General features: G+C 35.1%; 1 protein-coding gene across 1 annotated transcript in view; it reads left to right on the top strand.

Annotated features, from left to right (window-relative positions):
• Window positions 1-22,618, top strand: part of RBM6 (RNA binding motif protein 6) — a 70,578-nt gene that overhangs the window by 4,964 nt on the left and 42,996 nt on the right. Inside the window, exons 3-6 of the mRNA XM_058166136.1 lie at window positions 8,100-9,408; window positions 10,038-10,127; window positions 11,386-11,455; window positions 19,587-19,660. Of these exons, the coding sequence (XP_058022119.1) occupies window positions 8,100-9,408; window positions 10,038-10,127; window positions 11,386-11,455; window positions 19,587-19,660 (1,543 nt within the window). The remainder of the gene's footprint in view (window positions 1-8,099; window positions 9,409-10,037; window positions 10,128-11,385; window positions 11,456-19,586; window positions 19,661-22,618) is intronic.

The following is a 22,618-nucleotide window of genomic DNA, read 5'->3' as shown; positions in this document are numbered from 1 at the left end:
CCAGGATGGATTGGAATAGATCAAAAATATCATGTGCTGTAGGCTCAGGATTGCTGAATATTATTAAAATATAAGTAGCGTAGACTATTCTTAAGCAAAATATTGTTCTATAAAGCCTTCTTTGATCAGTAGTGACTCAGGTTAATTAAGAATCCAAGTATATTAAAAGGATATATTTATTGGCAAAAAAAATCTTACTGCACAGATTCATGAGTATGATGTGACTTGTCAGAATTTGAAAAGGCACATGAATTCATCGACTGCTTTTTAAATAATGAATTTAGTAAAAGAAAAATAAGTGTGAATCAAAGATAATGATAAGATGGTAGATTGTAGCAGTTCCAAAAATTATATCTAGTTCACCCAAGAATATTGATGGTTGCTTCAATTCAGGGATACTTGTAAAAAGTGGGAAAGTGTTTCTGCTTTTGCAGCCATTCCCTACCAAAGATTTCCCCATCTGGTTGCCTCCTCCTATACCACCTCCTAATCCATTCTATACAACTGGATGATCCTCAACAGCAGCTCTTGCAAGAAGAGCAAGCCCAAAAAGGTTCATTGTGCAGATTCTATTTAAGATTTACTTTAGCCAATCTGAAATAACTTAATAAGATATAGCTATAAATACTTACTTACTGCACTGGTTTATAGTGTACTCTCAATCCACATTTAAGTGATGTAATGATATTTCAGATCCAAATTGTTTAGGACCCAAGGATTTGAGGACGTGATTTAGGCAAGCTTGTATGTTTTATTTATTTATTGAATTTTTACTGTATAGCCTCCAATTTTATACACAATTATCTTACTGGCTCACATTGGTAGCCAATAAAAACAGAAAAATAAAACAGCACTTCCACACTACAAAGAAAACATCACCTCCCTCCATAGCACCAAAATATCCTATGAGATATAAATATGGGAAAGGGCCTATAGTAAGAAACCTATAGCGTCTGGTTTATGGAATGCTGTTCTATGGATGGTGGTATTTTTTTTTACACCAACTTAAAATTTGACTATTTGTCATACTTTCTCATCTTGTAGAATATTTGCATAGCTTTTGAGGGGGTTTTTTGTACATGGTTTGGGATCTGTATAACAAGAAATCTGTAATCTTTTGCTTAGGGAAGAATAATCAAACCAAAAACTTTTTTGCCAACAATGAGATAGATGAGGCAGTGAGAACATTTGGATGTGTTCGATTTGGGACTAATATGCTAAAAGCATATTAAAGTGTCTACACCTTAACGGATTTCTGAGAATGTCATTTGTAAGAACTGTAGCATATTTTACCTTAATTTCAGTACCAACTTTCAAAGACTAAAGATAAAATATCTAGACATTTTTTGGAGGCCCTCTTATCAGTGGCTCCATCAGATAAGTTGGACAAACGGAAATTCTTTAATTGTGACTTATTAATGAAATAATTTGTTTACAGAGGTCTGCCTTGCACTGATAACATGCTTTTTTCAATGCCTTAAACATTCCTCTTCTACACTTTTTAGTATTATAGTTGGTGCTTTTTTTTAATTTGCATTTTACTGCATTTGAACCTGCAGTAATTGCAAGCAGCTGCTGTTAATAACAGACTGTATTAGCAGTCTGAGGAACTCAAGGACCCTATGCTTTAGTACATCTTGATTAAGTACAAGATGCTTTAGTACATCTTGATTAATTTAAATGCACATTGTTTTCTAAATCAGCTGAGTTGAGACAATTGTGTCTTAACTCATGCTAGTACTGATTTAGAAGTCACATAGCTCTACTTTGGATATGTAGTATAGGGGTTTGGTTTACTGGAAAGAACAGAAAGAAATACTACATCTAAAAATGAGGATAGTTAAAATCAGTACCTTTAATTGGGAAAGGGAATTGACAGGTCAATCCTCAAATCTGAGTGATCTTTGATGGGTGGAGACAAAGATTGAATTATTGACTATCATTGTAATCACACTTTTGTATGTTTGTGTGTGTTGCAGAATTTTCTGTGATTATTAGATTTAGTTTTTAATCATCCACATTCCCATTTTTTCTTGAACCTCCAATGTTAACTGAATTTTCTATTACATTCCTTTTCTTATCATCCCATCCCTTCTTTTTTTTTTTACAGCATTTCAGTCTTTAATTCTGTTTATATAATATAAAATTTTAGTCACTTTTATTACTGGATTTACATCCTGCTTCATTTACCCATAAGTAAGATCATATAAATAATTGTAAGCATTATTTCTATCTTTTCTCTTTGTGAACCATATCTCTTTTCCCCATTTGCCATATCCTGGTCTGTTCTGGTCTATTAATTGTTGTGTATGTTCAACAGTGTCAGAGAGATTAAAAATGGGCAAGTTGGTGTGATCAAATTGCACTGGCAAAGGATTATTTATTCTATCAATTTATAGAGCGGCCTACCTTGGAATCATGACTCTGGTCAATGAACACAGGAATCAAAACTCTAACCTAAAATAATGAATAATAATAATAATATGATACAGTAATAACACAGCAGCATTCAAGAATGATAAAAAAACACATAACTACAGTGATGCCAAAAACAATCACAATAATGGGCTCACCCAATCTATAGGCCTCATGCCTGGGAGAACATCCAGGTCTTCAAGCATTTATAAAATACAAGCAGGGTCAGAGCGAAACAAATCTCATTGTTATCATGTACCAATAGCCAGCAGGAACTGTGAAAGAAAAAGGATTCTGCCAGATGGCAGTGTTTAATAGATGACATCCAGAGCATGCCCCAACCTGCCAAATCTAGTGGGTCAAGCAAAAACAAGTGGAGAAGGGCGGTCTTGCAAATAACCTGGCTTCATGCCATGGATAGCTGTATAGCTGATAATCAGTACCTTGAATTGTACCTGAAGCCTATTGGGAGATCCTGCTCCCATAATTTTCCATGCCACTGCATTCTGGGACCGTAAAAACCTCTGAGTAGCCTTCAAGAGCAGCTGTATGTTAAGTTTATTGAAGCAATCCAAGTATCTCCCAATTACGTCTCTGATGAATTCATACATACTGATGATACCTAACCCTATGCTGGCAGATGATCTCATCCATCAACTCTTATGTTGAGGTTCAACAGGAATGGGGAGAGAACAGAATCTTGAGGGATCCCACAAAAGAGGAATCTGGGGTCAGATCTCTCCTTTACTAGCAACTTTGGAAGAAGGAGAATCATTGCAACACTGCCTCTTTCTCTCTATTCCCTAAGCTTGCTAAGAAGAATACTGAAAGCCACTGAGTGATGGAGACCAAGTATAAAAGCCAGAGGTTATCCACAAGTTCAGTCACTGATGTTTCAGTCCCCTACTCAGGCTTCAAAGCCAATTGCAAGATTTTCAGATAAACCATTTCCTTCAGGGCTTTCTCTTTATTTATTTTTTTGCGACTTGTCCTTTTTATTAATTTATAATATAAAATTCAAAAAAAAAAAAAGGACAAATAGGAGAGAGAAAAGGGAAGAGAAAAGAAGGGAAAAAGGAAGAAAAGGCATTGACTTCCGACTCCCTTTGGTGCAGTAGAATAAGATAGCAACATTAAACCTCAACTTTTACTTTTACACAATAGTACAAACTAGCCATTTCTATAGCAACAAATCTATCTAATCAGTAAAACCCAAAATCCCACCTCATTCACAAAGCCTGTAAGCAGTTTCCAACTAGAAACAAAAGTAATCGTATTTTTTTCTTTTATCAAAGCAATCAATTTAGCCATCTCTGATAACTCCAACTTTTGCAGCCATTCATGCATTGTGGGGATAGAAGAGTCCTTTCATTTTGTGTATAAAGTAATCTTGCTGCCGTCAACATATATAGCATCAAAATTCCAATTTTCCCCCCAAATCTTTTTCCATTAAACCCAAAAGAAATCTTAAGAATCTTCTATATTAGAATATGAATCCTATTTCAATATTTCTTTGCTTTATTTCATGTCCATCATAAATGATAAAAAGTCCCTTCTTTACATTTCCATGAAATACCTTTATACATTCTTGATAACTTATCTGGTATTAAATGCCAACAAAAACAGAACCTTATAGAAATTTTATTTTAAATTGTAATTTACTGTAAATTTTAAACCTTTTGGCCACATATTCTCCCATTGTTAAAGCTTTACATTATATCCAAAATTTCTTGCTGACTGAATCATACAATGCTTTACATATTCACTTTCCAAATTCAAACTCACTAATGAATTAATAGACCTTAGCAATAATATGTTCATCACTACCACACAGTAGGATTTCCAATTCATTTTTAACAAAGTCAAACCACAACTCTTTCTGTCTAATTTAAATCTTCTTTCAGTTGTAAATATGTAAACCAATGGCAGACAAGTCCTGACTCTAGCTCTTCCTTAGACTTGAGGATAGGATCACCAAAATTAAAAGATTTTACCATAAGTCTACCAGTTTGGCTTTGCCACCATTTCTCTTCTGAAAAAAGCTTCCTGAGGGCACACCCAAAGAGGCATAGAAAACCTTGTTTTATATTTATTCCAAACTCTTAGAATGGCACGTCTAACAAAGTGGTAATTAAATTCAACGTTTACTTTAACCTTGTCATACCTTAAATAATGGTGCCATCCAAATCTTAATTCATGACCTTCTAAATCAACTAGTCTCTTATTCTGGAGGTTCACCCACTCTTTGAGTCAGAGCAAACAACAAACATCAAAATACAATTTCCAATCTGGTAAACCAAAACCCCCTCTTTCCTTAACATCTTGCTATAGTTTATATCTAAATCTTGGGTTTTTCCCTTGGCATATAAAGTCAGAAATATCCATTTGACATTGTTTAAATAGAGTATCATTTGCAAGTATTGGTAATGTCTGAAACAAAAAAAAGCATCTTTGATAAGACTTTCATCTTAATTAAAGAAATTCTGAAATCCTTTCAGAAACCACAATAATTTATTTTCTGCTGATTCTGTGATTTTTATTCATTAGTATTCTCTCATGAGAAAATGGGCTTTAATGCCGCCAATGTTCCTTTCACTTGAATAAATTTCACCAAACCCCATTATACCTCTGAAATCAATTCCAGAGGCTTGGATGATCCTTCAAAATGATGTGAGGGATCACCATGGAAGGAGAAAGGAAATAACATTAATTTTCTCCCCCTTTTTATTAATGGAGGCCTCCCCTAGAACAAAGAACCATCTATTGAAAGAAAATAGTAGTAGGTACAGTGCTATATGTGTAATTCCTTGGGATGCTCTTTTTCCCTCAATATAGGTCGCCCTTGACTTACGACTGTTCATTTAATGAGTGTTTGAAGTTACAACAGCCTCAGAAAAACTTATGACCTATACTCATACTTAACAACAGTTGTACTACCTCCATGGTCATGTGATCACAATTCAGGTGTTTAGCAACTAGCTGGCATTTACAATCAATTGCAGTGTCCTGCAATTATGTGATTGTGGTTTTCTAATCTTTATGGCATATTTCTGGCAAAAAACAGTTATTGGGGAAGCTGGATTCATTTAATGACTGCTGTATAAATTGTGAAATCAGATCTGACTCTTTTTATGACTGCAATGACTGACAACATAAATTTCAGTTGCAGTTGTGGTTGTAAGGACTATATATCTCTCAAGGTTGTGTCTTTTAAATTTCTTTTAAAAGAAGTTGGGAACACCCTTTATATCAAAGTTGTGATAAGAAATTTTTAAATGTTATAAAAACATATTACAAGACATTGGTAATTTGATATTTAGATTCTGTAAACATTTATGTGAACACATAGTATCTGTCATGGTAAGGGCCTGTTAATTTTTGTTTATCAGCTGCAAACAATTTATTATCTTCGATGTATTTCACATATGTTTTCCAAAACAGTGGTTTTGATGTGAAACTTTTTGTTATTTTGCAAATACAGATGTACATATTTCATTGAGCTTTCTATATGCAGTCTCCCCTTGCACCTTTTCTCTAAACATTCTAGATTCTATTTTATATCCTTTATAGATAGTCCTCAACTTACAACCACATTTGGGACCAAAATTTCCATTGTTAAGTAAGGTGGGGGTTAAGAGAGTTGTGTTTGATTTTATGACTTATTTTTTTGCCACCGTTGCTTGTTTTCTGCCTTATTTGCTTGTCAGAAGCTGGCTGGGACAGTTGCAAATAGTGATCACTTGACACTGATGCTGTAGCTATTGTAAATATATGCTGCTTGCCAATTGCCTAAATTTTGATCACATAACCATGGAGATGCTGTGATGGTTATATGTAAAAGAACAGGTAATAAGTCACTTTTCTTTAGTGCCATTATAACTCTGAATGGTTGTAAGTCAAGGACTATCTTTATTGATCAATGACATTTGTGCATTGTGGAATGTTAATTGCTAAGTCCACCTATAGTTTTAGATTTAAAAGTACAAGAAAGCATTAAGATTTGTGGACCCTAGCTTATACCTGGTCAGTTAACACACACACCCCGGGGCCACATTTGGCCCTTTGGCTGTCTCTTTCCAGCACTAATCAGAAATAAGAAATCAAATGTAAAAAGCATTCTGCAAGGGGGAGGAAAGAAACCAAATCAGGTCTGGCTCTAAGGAGTTGCTTTGCGTTATTTCAGTTAGCTGGAGAGAAAGCATTTTTCTGTGCTGCCCAGCGCTTGTCCCTCTCCTGGAGCAGTCTGGGGAGTTGAATTGATGGAGCTTGAGAACATCAAATTAAGTTACATTGGTTTGGCACTCTACAACTGTCTCAATTTCTCATGTGGCCCTTAGAAAAAAATATTGCCCACTTGTGCCTTAGTTGATTGAGATTCCATAGACACACTTGAAAGTAAATTAGCCTACTACAATTTGGCTAATTAGACTGTTTCTGTAGGTCACAGGTGTCAAAGGGCTTTGAGGTCACAGGCTTCTTGCCACCTAACAAGATAGGAGGTAGGCAGCCAAGGGGCAAAGATGGAAGGGAAAGAATATTACATTATTGACTGTTACGAGGGAAATGAACTGCTGAAGTTATTTGATGCTGTTCTATCCCTGGTTTTTTTTTAATAATATATGCTAGTTGTCCCCAATCTTTCTGGCCCCAGGGAGCAGTTTCAGAAGAAAAAATGTCTTTTGGTGGGGGGATGGTTTCAAATTTTTAGGAATTTGTATCCTTCCAATTTAGTAACTCAAGAACTGCTAGCCTTAGTAAGGAATTGTACAAAACATCAATATCAGGAGTAGGGCTAATTCTTCCATACCTTTACTAGAAGAATAAAAGGAAACAACAAAACATTTATATTTATGTTTATTGTTCTTAGTCTGTTCGAATAAATTATTTGCTCAAATTCTTGCAAACTGAGTTTACTAGAGATAGTTTTGAGACTTAATTTCAAACATATAAGTGCGCTTTTCTCTAGGAATGAGTTAAGTGTTCTAAATAAATCATGTTATGTTAAGGGTAAAATAAAATTCTTCAGACCACCATTTTTAATGAAAAATTATACTAGCAAAGCAATACTGTCAAGAATATTATTGCTGTTTCCAACTTTATGCAATTGTGAAATAACTTATAAAATGTAATTTTGCTGTAAAATGGTATAGTATATTTTTAGTTCCCTTCCAACTGGTAATAAGTAGTATGTAGCATTGGAAAGATAAGATGTAGAAGTTTACATACCTTGAAATAGTGCCTTGTATTAATAATCTTTTCTTTGAATGTTGAACAAGGAATTGATTATTATAGGAGACCTTACAAGAATTCCTTTTTAAAATTGTGATAAAACCAGGTTTAAGGAATATTCCTGGTTGAAGGACCATACAGGATAATTATGGCGGCCTTTTAAACTCTCTAAAGTTCCCAATTTAATTTACTGTGAGACTATGTAGATTGTTACCTTAACTCATTAATATTTCAGGTATTCCATGTTGAGTTCTTCTGGGAATTATGGTGACATAAGAGTGCGCAAGTTTACTTATCACGTCTGTCGTATACTACCACCTCTTAAACTACCAAACATCACTATCTTCTGCGGATCTTACTGTTGAACACCTCTGTTAAAGTTAGAGAAGAACATGCTGATGTGTAGATTACAAACTCGAAGGACATTATGAATAACACTGTCTTTATTTCTACAGTGGGAGCCAAGAAGAAAGATTTGCTCCCGGGTGGAACAGGGATTACTCTCCTCCCCTTGATAGTCTTGCTCAAGAAAGACACTCTGGCAACTTCTCTGGCAGAGAATCACTTCCTTTTGATATCCAGGGACTCCCAGGCATCCTCAATCCTCAGTTTGCGAACAGAGAGGAATCTACTTTCAGCTTTGGAGGTAGAGATGGACCACGTAGTGACTTCAGAGGTGGGGAGGGTCATATGCATGATTTTGGAAGCAGAGATTACTCGCCTTCAGATTTTCAGAGTAGGGATGATTCACAGTTGGACTTCAGAGCTAGGGTACCACTCCTTCCAGACTTTAGGGGTAGAGAGATGTATCCTGGAAATTTTCAGGATAGAGAAGGCCAGGCTGTGGAATATAGTGGAGGAGATGTTCCTCCTATGGATTATAGAAATAGGGATACATTCCGAATGAACTATAGAGATAGGGAAGCTCATACAGTGAACTATAGTGGCAGAGATGATACTTCATCAGATTGTCGTGCTAGAGGAACATCTGATTTGGATTTCCGAAATAGAGATGGATCACACCCACACTTTAGAGCAAGAGACATGCCTGAACAAGATTATAGGGGCAGAGAGCAACCATATTCAGACTTTAGGAAAAGAGATGTACCTGATACAGATCTGAGAAATATGGGTGCGGCTGATTCAGACTTCAGAGACAGAGATGTACCCCACTCAAATTTCAGAAATAGGCCAAAACCTCAGGCTGATCAGGATTTTAGGGGTAGGGATGCCCCACCACCACTGGATTTTGCAGAAAGGGAGAGACCCTCAGCAGACTCTAATGTTGTAGAGTTTCATCACAGTCAATCTACAGCACAATTAGCAGATAGAGAATGCAAGCTAGAAGAGACTGTAGTTGTTAGAGACAGGTCTTCATTGAGTATTCAGAATGAGGATTTGCCACATTCAGAATCAAGAGCCAGAGAAGAAGAAAAACCCCAAGAACAAAATCCTAAGACTGAATCTTCTCTAGAGTTCCAAAATAGCCGCAATCCTCTTCCTAATCTTCCGGACCAAGATAAGCCTTCTCAGGGCTTTGTTAGCAATCAGGAGATTTCTGCAAAAGAAGAGCAAATAGCTGAATTGCCTGGACTAAAAGAAAAAAGTGATTTGGATTTCCTTGGAAGGCAGGATACAGACTACAGGGGCATTGAGTATCGAGATGTAGATCATCGTCTTCCAGGATGTCGGGTCTTTGACTATGAACATGGCAAATCTTTTGCTGATGGGAAGTCTTGTAAAGATTCTCAACCAGAACTTCAGGTATTCAATTTATTGTAAAGTTTCTATCATAATCACATTTATAAAATGTTTACTAGAAGATGTTAACACTTTAAAAATCAGAGCTGTAAGCTGTAATGAAATCAACTCCTTTACACCATCTCACCTCACTCCTTGTATAATTAAATCTGTAAATTGTAGTGTAGATATTGTAACATGAGATTATTTATTAATTGCATTTATATTTTGCCTTTTCTTGAGTTTAGATGATAAGCATAGTTTCCTCTGTTCCAGATTTTTCTCATAAAAATGATCTGATTGGTATGAGGGATAGTAGTCAGCCTAAATCCATGGAAATAAGCTTCCATGATTGAAGATGAATTTGAACCTATAAACCTTTACTTCACACTTTAATCAATATAACACTGAGTCTTCCGTCCAGCTTTCTGTGCCTAATTTCTTTAGTTCTAATTTGTTTCTTATAAATTGGCACTTCCTATTAGTGGTGGACATGCCTTTTACATGCAGTTTTAGCACCTTGATGATAAAATGTTATGGATTATATTGTAACTTTTTAAGGGAATTTACACACTTTCAACTATGTTTGACTTGTTGCATCTTTCCTCTACTTCATTGTTGACTTTAAAATCCTTTTGAATTTTATTTTGAAGGACCAGGACTATAGAACCTGTCTCAAAGATACCAAGCCAAGCAAGTTGATTCGACTAGGAAGAGTGCCTGAAACTGCTACAAAAGATGATGTAAGTTGTGTTTATTACCTAGTAATAGATGATACACTAACTGTATATTATAGCTTTTGTGTTTCTCAGTTCCAAATGATAGAAAAACAGAATTTAACAATGCAGTTAGAAGGGGGTCCAGAGACTGTAGAGAGAAAAGAAAAAAAAATGCCTGCAGTTTGCTTTTGACTGCTTAACATTGTTTTAATAAAGATATTAATGGAGTTATATTTGAAAAATAAATCTGTGCTGATTTAATAGCAATTTATGACAAGTTTGCATAATTTTAATATAGTTTCAAAGCTAGTTAATGTTCACTTTTCTTAAAACGTTGAAATATGCCAGTTATATATATATTCCATATTTCTTTTAATACTACAATGCTTTAATAGGAAGAAGACATATTTGTTTTACCCTGGTTTAACGAAAAGCAGGATTAGATTCTCAGCAGGGTAGTTTGGTGTTGGTCACAAGGCTTTGTCTTTTCTTGGGCTGTTCCAAATTCCTTCACTGTCTAATCTATTTATTTTACAATTAAAACAGATTAACTTTTTAATATCCTTAAACAGTCCGTAGCTTTTTCAGAACACTATAATCTGTGGCACAGAGGCAGATCAAACCAGTATAGGTAGTGGTCACTTAAAGATGGTAATTGGGATTGGTAATTGATAAGTGATGTGGTCCTAAACCATGACATCACATGACTGTTGACTTATGACAGAAGTTGTAGCTGTTCCAGTTGCAATTGTTAGGTGACTCCTGGGCAGTTGTAACATCCTAGAGTCACGTAGTCACCATTTGTGATCACCTGCTGGCTTCCCCATAGATTTTGCTTGTCAAAAGCTGGCAGTGAAGGATACAACTGGTAATCATGTGACTGTAGGACATTGCAGCCTTCATATTGGTGAGCCCTTTCAAAATGGCTGAATTGAAATCATATGACTAGCAGAGATACGCGGATAGCTGGAGGGATGATTATAAGTCCCCTTGTTCAGCACTGCTGTAACTTTGAATGGATGAACAAGAGGTGGCTGAATGAGGACAACCTGAACTATGTTAGAGTAATTGAAGGGGAACACCCTCCAAAAACATGTAGCAAAAATGAATTTATTATGACATAGTCTTTGCTGTACTTTAGCTTACACTGTCGAGTGCTTTCCATTTTCATTTCTATTAATGTGAAATCATTGTTTTGGGGCCAAACAGAATGAATATTCAGTGTTTAAATGTTCAGTATAATATAGGCATTACCACTTAACTGGACACTTTGTTTTTATAGATTCTCAATGCTTTCCAAGCATGTGATGGAACACCAGTGAAAAACCTGCGTCTAAAAGATTATACCACAGGTGGGTTTTTTTCCAATTTTTTAAAGATTGTTAGATTTACATTAATATTTCTATAATTATTGATCAGGTGATCCCTTCTGCCTTGTCAGTACAGTTTTTTCTTGCTAGCATTATAATTTTAATTTTAAGAGGAATTTGGGGCAAGTGGTCTATTCACTTGCCTTTTTACTGAATTGACATTTTCAGGATTAGGTTTAGCACGTCTGTTGCAAATCACCTGTTTTAGCTCTGCATTAATACTGAACTTAGATATCTTTGAAAGACAGAAGATAAACTTGTTCTAACATAAAATTCAAAAACTAGTAAAAGTTTGTCTTCAGTGACTTAAAAAAATTGTCTCTGGAATACCTTGCCTATAGCAATAAAAATAGTCTTACAATCGTAGAACTGGAAAGGACCATGAAATCCATCTAGTCCAATCACCTGGAACATGTTCAGAATCTATTAGAATATCTGATAGATAACCTTATAGCCCTTGTGTGAAGATCTCTACTGAAAGAGAATTAACCATGCAATGTGGCAGTACATTGCACTTCGGACACAGTTTGTACACTTAGGAAGTTCTTCCTGATATCTTGCCTCAATCTTCTTCCTTATAATTTCAGTCCACTGGCTCTTGTCCTCTATTATGAGGCCAGAGAGAATAAGACCAATCTCTCTTTCATATGAGAACTTTTCAGATATCTGAAGATAGCTGTCAGATCTCCCTTTGATTTTCTTTTCTGTAAGCTAAACATAGTCAGATAATTTGATTGTTCATTATATTATTTGGTTTTCAAATCCCTTACTATCCTAATAGCTCTCCGCTGAACCTGCTTCAATTATCATTGTTCTTTTTGAAATGGGGTAGACTAGGTCAAAGTAAACAATTAACTTTCCATGATTTGGACTCTGTTCCTGTTAATGTATCTTAAGATATACCTGAATGTTTGACATATTATCCTTAAAAGATTCCTCTCATCAGAATCATCAGATGCAAATAATTCTAAACTGATCACTAAAATCTTTACTTATGAATCCTGTGACACTTGGGTGACTTATCTTTTTATTTCAGAGAATGGTTTGTTGAGAGTTTCCTGGCTCCAATTCTTATGTCCATTACTGGTATTAGATGACTTTTATTAGGGAACATTTGTAATATGCTGGCGTGAAATAAATATTCATAAAGTTCAACATGATGATATAGAGTAAGGGAAACAAATATTACAGATCTTATAGGGCAAAAGTGCAAAAGATGTTCTTGGTCCCGTCCCCCCCCCACGTTGCTGCGATCTGTTTTGAAAGCAACTAGAAGACAAATTAGAATCAGCTTAATAATGTATATTTCACATCAAGTAGAGCTTGCTTTTTAAATATGTCTTGATATGCAGAGAAAATTAGAAAGAAAAAAATCTACATCAATACAGAATTCTGTTATTATCCCACAAATTTCTGTGTATTTAACTTATATCTATGTGACCTATCTTCTCTTAGCATGAAAGAGAATAATATCCATCTTTACACGTTTTTTTTTTCAGTCTTAAATTCATTATTTGAAAGCAAAGACTCAATTCAATAACTTTTATCAAACACAAAGCCATGAGCTAATTCCTTACTGTCCTGAATATTGAGCAAGACTTTTAGAAAGTAGATTGTGGAAAACCTTTTCTCTTTCAAATGTATACTTTTATATCACTTTGTGCAACAATAACATTCTGATTAGTTTAAAGTCTGGTTCATCTAACATACCTGACTAGTATTATTTATAATTTTATATTTTGGGGCATTGTAAATATTAATAATGTCAACTTCTGGTAAAACCACCTTGTTCTGTGTAATCTGGCCGTCTTATCTTTAAGGGGGGAGGCATATCAATTTAAGATAAAAATTGTTCATGGTCAAACCTAAGTTCTATTTTTTGAGTGTTTCCTTATGTTTTGTAATCTTCATGTGCACATTGCCACATGATGCACAGCACTGCAAATATTCTGTGAAAATAGAAATAAAAACCACTTTGGTATAGCTTACTATAGGGATCCCCAACCTGTGGGCTACAGCTGATACCGGGCCATGGCCTTTTCTCAACCGGGCTGCATGAGTTGAAGGCCACAAGATCACACCCTGAAGCCTTCTGTTCTCGCTTGCGTGACAGGAGCTGTGCATGTGTGTGTGCTGGCCTGCCGTCACGTGGCCCCATTTCCCCCACTCAGCTGGGCTGCCAAGCCGCAAAGGTTGAGGCCCACTGGTTTACTAAGTTTGTGTATGTTTCTCTTAACATATGTCAGCTTCTTTAAACGTAGTTTTACATGTAAGGTCCCATATATTCCTGTATTATATATGTAAAAAATTAGAATAGGATAGTGATGTTTTGGGTAAGCATGTATTCTATTTACATGGTATGCAGTACATAGTTAGGGTACACACTAATTACTATATGATATGGGAAAACTACATTATGAGTAAGTAGTAGTAATCTGCAGGAAATGAGCTTATAAAACTGCAAACTAGATAAGGTCATTATATTGTACAGCGCTGCAAAAAGCATAGCTGTCTTAGCCCCCACAATTTGTTTTTTTTAAAATTATTCAAGTGTGAAGAAAATACGGCGCATAAGCATGCTTTAAGTAGTGTCAAACCATATTTACTTACTGTCAGCTACAGTCTGTGTCATCCTTTGGATGCATGTGGACTAAAAATACTATTCGTCATTTTCATTGTGATGTTGCATATTTTGTATCAAAAAGATGATGATATTGATAAGATATGAACTTAGATTTGCACAAGATTGTATTCCTTATATCAACGTGTATGACATTGGTCAAATTATAGACAACCATCAAAATACAATTTATTTTTGGAAGATTTTGTCTCACTAAAATATTTTAGCTGCCACAGAAACTTAATTGCTAGTAGTAAATACAGGAGATACAATAGCATATTAAAATAGGATAATCTATAAAAGTGTAGCAAGTTCATGCACCTTCTTATTTTCATTACATCATTTATATCATTTTGAAACTTGTAAAGTAGTGAATCTTTTGAGATGAAAATCCCGGAAAAGTGGAATTTGTGTTTAATGATGTGTCTTATTCAGCTATTTTCAATGCTGATATATTTCTGATCTCAATTTAAGATTTTGGTGGTGGTGTTTTTGAAGCTTTGAATGACATCAGGAGAATATATCTTTAAAATATTTCTTCCCATATGTGCCTGCTCATATTTTTTAGTGATTCTTGATGGGCATCTTCTAGATGCATCCTTCAAGGGAAGTAAAATAAGTAGCTCCACATGGAAGACCCTCTGGTAGTGGAACTTTTGGATTACTCTCCTTTGGAAATGTTGGTAGACCCTTGAGTTAATACATTTTCAATGTTCTTTCCCCTGTCATTTGTACTCTGATTTAAATGGCCATAATAACTGTGAACTAGTGGATTTATATTTTACATTTTTCCTGAACAATTATTAATTGTACTTTGCTATTTGTATTGTTGTACTTTGCTATTTTTGTTTGCTTTAAAAAATAGAAACATTTAAAGTTATAAATAACTTGTAATCCATTTAGAGATATTTACATATTGGGCAGAATGAAAGTGTAGTAAATATAAAGCAAGTCTATTGTAGAAGTTGAATATTTTATATACCTGAATAATTTCTATGTTTGTTTTACTGCTAATTTACTGAGGGGCACCTTGGTGATGCTTTACTTTGATCAGAAGAATTATCAAGTGAATTTCAAAAGAGATAAGGTGTCATTTTTTCACCTAAACAAAATCTGATTTAAGATGTCTTATAAATGTTAAAGTTACCTGTTTTTTGCAGTATTTAGAAATCTGGCTTGTTTCTGTCTTGAATCGCCAGATATATACACAAGAGAAAAGGAACGTTTGCTGGTTACTCTTTTCCACTATAGTCTTTTATAGTACACTGAATAAATTTTCAGTTCTTCAGTTCTTTGAGCATCTCAATGGGAATGAGAGAGTATGTATCCGCTTATATTGAATGAAGTAATTGTTTATATAGTTAAACTTTCTTCTACCTTAGAAGAAAATTATTAAAATGCAAGACTTTATAGCAGCTCACTTCTTTTCCTAAGATTTGTAGCATACAAAAATGGCCATTTTGACAACTTTTCCTGCTTTATTGCTAGCTATAGTGATAACTAACCAACGGTTCTATCATATGAGACAAAAATCTTGATTCCAGATCTAGCAAATGATTAGTTATGTTTAAATAATTTTTGAGAACTAAATGCTTGGGGAGGTAAAGCTGCATTATGATATCATGATGAAAAATATGTAGAGGGGTAAAATTCAAAAAAATTATTCTGATGGAATCAGATCCATCTGTATTACCGTCAATATAAGTTGGGTAATTTTTATTAGTCTTTAAAAAGATTATCCACTGAAACATTTTAACTGACAAGATCGAGTATTAATATAATAAACATAACCCTCACAGATAATGGTGAACGTGTGATTTAGCTACGGATAAATATTTCAAATTACATATAAATATATTTCTTCAGTCCCTATCATATCAATTTGAGCTGTTGCTCAGTTCTTTTCTTCACCTGCTCTTATACTTCTGGTTCAAAACTCAGCAGGTAGCAAAACGAACTCTTAATTAAATCAGAAAAGAACTGTATATGAATAGAGCATGTCGATGGTTGTTTCATGACAAGCTCTGATTCTGTCATTCTGAGAAGTAAAAAATTTCTAGTAATATATGGTTATCATGAGAATCTTACCCTCTATCAATTTAATAGCTTTCCTATTAAAGCCATTTTAAATGCTGATAAATGTTAATCAGCATAGTCTCTAATTCAATTTTGGACTACAGTATGTGAAGAAGTTCCTTTTGTTATTTGCCCAGATCTGCCGTGCGTCTTTCTGTTTCACTAAGCTCTAATATTATAAGAGAGAGAACATCACCACACCATGAGTAATTTTATGTTTCTATCATGTTGGTATTTACCATGGAATTTCTTTCTGTTGAATATAATGTACATCATGGGTGTCAAACTCACCATGTCATGTGATGTTTCATGACATTTTCCCCATTCATGGAGCTGAGGTGGGCCTGGCCTGCGTGTGATATATCCAGCCCATGTGCCGCCAGTTTGACATCCCTGGTGTATATCATAATCACAGCTAAATTTTAATTTTTTTACAAAGATGTTTCAGTGATTTTCTACTTTTGTTTTGAATTGTATTAAAGTATTGCTTTATCTGGAATTTAACAAATTGGAGCATACCAATAATAATAATAAGAATAAGAATAAGAATAATAATTAGAATAATAATAATATATTATTAGAAGAACTACAATCTATGGATGCTATTAAATGACACTGCTATGATGCATCCTATTTCTTGTAAATATGAAACAATATTTATATTTGTTATGTATATTTTCTTCCAGCAGCAAATAACAGTGTGGAATAGGGATAAACATGCATATATAATTTGGTAATTCTATAGGTTTAAATGTTATGATATATATGTTTAAATGTTGTTTTATATGTCTGGTAATTTAGGGCATCATTGAAGTTCTATTCTCATCAGCACTTCTATGTAACTTTTAATAGGAAACTTTGCCCCAAGTATTGGGGGAAATTTTGGCATTGCATATAAATCAACATATTCCCTAATAATTTAAAATCTGGAAGCCATATGTCAGTCTGTGGTAAAGCGGTATATCTCTACCTGAGGCTCAACAAGAAGTGCAGTCAAATCCCTGTCCTGATACCTGGAGACTGTTAAGAGTCTTTGTAGGGAGAAAAAGCTTGAGACTTAACCTCTGCAAGGTGGAGTGGCTGTTTATTCAGAAGCTTTGTCCATCTTGGACTCTCCAGAAGGGATTATGCCCCTATGTAAAAAGCAGGTTCATAATCTAGAAATTAATAGCTCTTGGTTGAAGTACAGGTGAAACCTATGGTTTATAAAGTTTGTGTAACTATTACTAGTTACGACATTCTCTGGAATTGGTGGCGCTTTATTAACAGTTACTGATTTTTTTTACCTGTCTATACCAGGCATATTCAAACTGTAATCCATGGGCCATATGCCCTGGACAACTAGTAATGAGTCATCAGAAGATTGTAAACTTTTAACATTATTATGTGATTTATATATATTTATATTTATATTTATATATATTTATATGGGCCTCTGGTGGCTCAACAGGCTAATGCAGCCTGTTATTAACAGCAACTGCCTGCAATATTGCAGGTTCAAGTCCCACCAGGCCCAAGGTTGACTCAGCCTTCCATCCTTTATAAGGTAGGTAAAATGAGGACCCAAATTGTTGGGGGGCAATAAGTTGACTTTGTATATAGTATACAAATGGATGTAGACTATTGCCTGACATAGTGTAAGCCGCCCTGAGTCTTCGGAGAAGGGCGGGATATAAATGCAAATAAAAATAAAATAAAAAATAAATATATGTTTTCTATATTATATTTTGCATGTGACCCAAAACAATTCCTATTCAGTCAGTGCAGCCCAGGCAAGCCAAAAGATTGGACACCCATGGTCTAGACTATTAGAATTTGGGGATCATTTAGAAGCTATAGGTGGTTCAAAATGCGGTTGCTTACATGATAGTAGGTTATTTCCCAATTCCTAATCTACCCGTATGAGACAGATATTGTGGGAAGTACATTGATAAGCTTCTGGTTGTAATTCAGGATGTTCATTTCGATCTTTAAACTTTATTACAGCCTATAAGTATAAGACAGTGGAAGGTATGTTCATGGGGAATGCTTCTGATAGGAGCCTTCTCTGTTGTGGACTTCTTCTTTGGGAATAAGTATGGGCCATCTATATTTGTATTTCAGAAGGCAGTCAACGCCTGACTGTTTTGTTGGCTGTTGGGGATGGAATGGGATGATGCTCTACATGTTCCTGAAGTTGGTTAGAAGGTGCAGAGTTGATTAGATTTATTGTATTTGATATATGTATTGTGGTTTTAAATGTAATCACTGTAATAGAGAATTGTTAGTCCCTTATATTTTTTAGGTTAAACAGACATATAAATTTGAGTATAATTAAAAATATAGTGAATGTCTGCCACATGGACACATTATCTATTGATAAATATAAATACATGTCAAATTGAGTTGCTAACCATATTCACATTTTAACTGGATTCATTTAACTTCTTTGAACTACAGAGTTGAGTTTAATTCTATTCCATTTATGTGTGATATTTGAGCTAGGACAGAACACATATTTATGGTTTGAGTTTTTTGTGGAAAAAGGGGTCTGAATAGTTGAAGCTTCCGGTTTTGTTATAATTGTGTTAGTACAAACAAATTCTTGCAGTTTCAGCCATGAAAACTTTGCATTGTTTCCTTGAGTGGCACATCTTCCCTTGAGTAAACCTTGGCTTTAATTTAGATGATTATGAGTCCTTGATAATTTTGAGGTAAGGATGTTTTTATGTAACTGTCTGACTCTTCTTTCAGATAGGGTATTCCTTTTTACAATAACTTTCATTACCAAAAAAGATACAGAATGGTTAATCATTTCTTTAGGAAAGATATAAACAAATCCAATATTTGTTTGACTTTGTGTAGAATAAAAGTATTTTAAGATATTAAAAATATATCAGAACATTGGATTAAATCAGATTATAATTTAAGGATAGGATAGAAATTTCTGGATTTTATTCTACACTTTGAATGAAACTAGATTTCTGGACTCCTACCCACAACAGAAAAATTAAAATAAGCTAAAAAGTACTTTGGGTTTTATTGGTTCACATGGTTAATGTATTGGTTTAGAAGCTGATTCCAATAACCTGAATTTGTGAAATAGATAACTGTTTCTGTAATAAGATTAGTTCTGAAGTGCTAACTTACTTCTTTGAGTATATGTCTATTTACACTTTCCTTATTAGAAGTCCAAATTGCTTATAGTACTATATTAGAGAAATTCAGAATAAGTGAAAATGATTAGGTTTATGATACTATTGAGATGCAACCTGAGTTGAAGCTTAGCTAAAAGAACATCAATTGTTGCTTTTGTTTTGTGGGGAGTCTAGGGTGGTGGTAATCGGGTTGTGCTATGGGAATGGGGGAAATGGATGCTAAAAATATGGCTTTCTGGCACTAACGCAAATCCCGTCTGTATTTAAATGCTGTCCCCAGGTTACAACTATGGCTATATCTGCGTGGAGTTTTCCCTCTTGGAAGAGGCCATCGCCTGCATGGAAGCCAACCAGGTTGCTTTACACTTCGGTTGAAAATGCTGCTAGAAGAATATTTTTGTGGGGTGGACAACACTTAGTATTTTTTTTTTTTAAAAAAGCAAAATTCAGACAAAGGCTTTTTATTCCAAAATGTACATTATGGCAGCTAATATCCTCACGTCACCCAGAAACACAAGCAGGTTTAATCTTTCACTACAAAATCTCATAGTTTTCCTGAATTATCTACACTCACATGTTCATGCTTTGCTGATAGATTTGAAGTGTGGTAGTAAAGGAAAATGCTCCCAGTTCTGGTGGTTGTCCTTGTGAGTTTGCGTATCTAGTGGATTTCAAGATAAGCATTCAATCTGAGGTTTTTACTTTCTTGACTGCGTCACAGTAAACTGACAATCTTGACTGTATTGCAAACTCTTTATTCTGTAAGCAACATTGTAATATGCTTGAATATATACTTGCACCTGTCTTGGTTTTATGCTAGACATTAATACTCAGTTTTGAGTGAAAAATCTTGTTTGCATGCTCACTCCATCTGTTTATGTGATTTTATCTGGTGCAGATATATGGAACTATATTTTCTACCTGCATTCATATTAATTGTGTGCAAGTTGAAGCTACTCAAAAGAGGTTTAGTATACTGCAAAGGTATCTGGTTAATCTGAATATCTTTAATGTTCTTTTTTTTTTTAAGAAATAAGAAACCACCCTTACATATTAGGTGATAGTGTGGGCTAGATTTTCATGTTGGCAATTTTATAAGTAAAAACCATAAATTAAGATATTTGTGATAATTAAGACAGATGCCTTTCTTTTGAAAACAAACCTAGTATTTTTTGCATATAGAAACTGTATGAACGTTATCATCTAATGTTTTATGTTGTTTCAGTTAGGCCCATTTTTGAATTGATAACATTTCTCATGAAATTCTTATTAGCTGGAAATGGTGCATTTTTAAACAAATTGAATCAATAAGTTAATATTAACATCTGTTCAGATTCATAATTGAATCAAGTGTGGCTGAGATAAATCAGACCAGCTTTTCAGTGTCAGAGTATCTTTTGTAAACACATATCCCGATTTTATCATTGTCCACATTGAAACGTCACCATCTGCAAAAATAATAATAATAATAATAATAAAAATAATAATTAAGCATTGCAATGCTAAATATTTTTATCCCATTTTAACACAATTCTTTCTTATATTGCTCAAATTATCAATACTAAAATAGAATTTTATATTTGGTAGTTTTAAAAAAGGCAGAATTATGAAGTTGCTGTCCCTGTAGATTACGAACTCAAGCTAGATTTTCCAATGGGTCTGTTGTTTTTCTTCTACATTTATTGTAATGTATAGTTCCTCCCCAGTAGAATTAAAAGCAAATTCACGGTTGTATTTAAGATTACCGTATTTTTCAGAGTATAAGACACATTCCCCCCCTCCCCAAAAGAGGATGAAAATTTGGGTGCATCTTATACACCGAATGTAGGCAAGAATGTGAGGCATGGAGGAGGCGATGGTCTATGGCAATGATGGCTAATGTTTTCTGGACCAAGAGCCCAAAGTGCGCACCTGAACCCTCCCAAATGCAATGAGCGTGCAACCCCTGCACGCTCCCTGCACATACGCACGCAGAGCCCCGCATACACCACTCCCCCCCTGCACATGCGCGGCAGAGACCTGATGACCAGCTGGCCAGTGGAGGGTGTGCACATGTGCACAGCAGAGCTGAACTGGGGCGATGGCTTGCGTCCACAGAGAGAATGCTGCGTGCCACCTGGGACACACGTTCCATAGGTTCACCATCATGAGTCTATGGCAATCCCTGCAGCCTGGAACAGCTGATTGGGGGTATTCTGGGAGGCTGATCCACCGGCCAGTCAACTGCTTGTGCTGAATCAGGTTGCAATAATGTGCTGAAGCTGACCTGGCTGTTCGCTATTTGCTGCAAGGACTGTCAGAGTTTGCAGCAGCAAGCAAAACACAAGCAGAAAGAGTGGAGTTTCAGTTTCAGTTTCAGAGATCAGCTCAGCATTCAGCTTTAGAACAATTGACCTAAGCCACACCCAGGCTACTTGCTGTCTCCTTCCTTGTTGCTCATACAGCAAATACTGTTTCCAAACAGTCTCGCACATTGACAGGACGCTAGCCAAATGAATAGAATGGATGCTGGTAGGCAGAATTTTTTTCTTCTTATTTTCCTCCCCCAAAATTAGTGCATCTTATACTCAGGGCATTTTATACTCCAAAAATATGGTAATTTCAAACGTTTAAATGATAATCATCCTTTTTACATCTTCGCCAGTGGTGGGATTCTACTGGTTCTCGCTGGTTTGGTAGAATTGGTTGTTAAGTAGTTAAGCAGTTCTGAGAACCTTGTTAAGTAGTTAAGCAGTTTAAAGAACTGGTTGTTAAAAGAAATCCCCTTTTGTTTTTTTCCACTTTACAGGCTTAATCCTGTAAGGAATTAAACTTTCTGTGCTGTTTTCTAGCCTAATCTTTATTGCCCTGCTTATAGAAACTGCCTCTCTGTTAACCGTTATTACATTCTTGGCAGTACTTCCGGTTCCGGAGCTTCTCGGAGTTTTTTTTTTCTTTTCTTGACTTTTAGTCAAGACTTAACTTAGACTTAGACTTAAAGGGGAACGGTTGTTTTAAGCTTTTTACACCGCTGTTGGGAGGAAATACTCCCATGTTGGAGTTCTTCCAGCCAGGATGCAATGATCAGCACTTTGAAGAAATAATTGAATAACGAAGCAGAAGCTTTTAATGACAAGGAACCAAGCTGAGTGATATTCAGCAAGGCTTATTTGCTAGCTAGAAAGATTGACATTCAAACGTGAGTTTACATACCCTTTCTGACTTTTGCTCAAACTTGTTTTTGGTGAAGTTTAATTCTGTGCTTGATGATGAGATATTTTTCCCTATTCAGCTTTGTTTGGAAGGAAAAATGTTACTCTCTGTTCCTGATTA

This window comes from Ahaetulla prasina, chromosome 2 (genome assembly GCF_028640845.1).
Source record: "Ahaetulla prasina isolate Xishuangbanna chromosome 2, ASM2864084v1, whole genome shotgun sequence".
NCBI classification, from domain to species: domain Eukaryota; kingdom Metazoa; phylum Chordata; class Lepidosauria; order Squamata; family Colubridae; genus Ahaetulla; species Ahaetulla prasina.
Note: the sequence above shows the minus strand (reverse complement) of the source record. Positions and strands in the feature narration are given on the sequence as shown.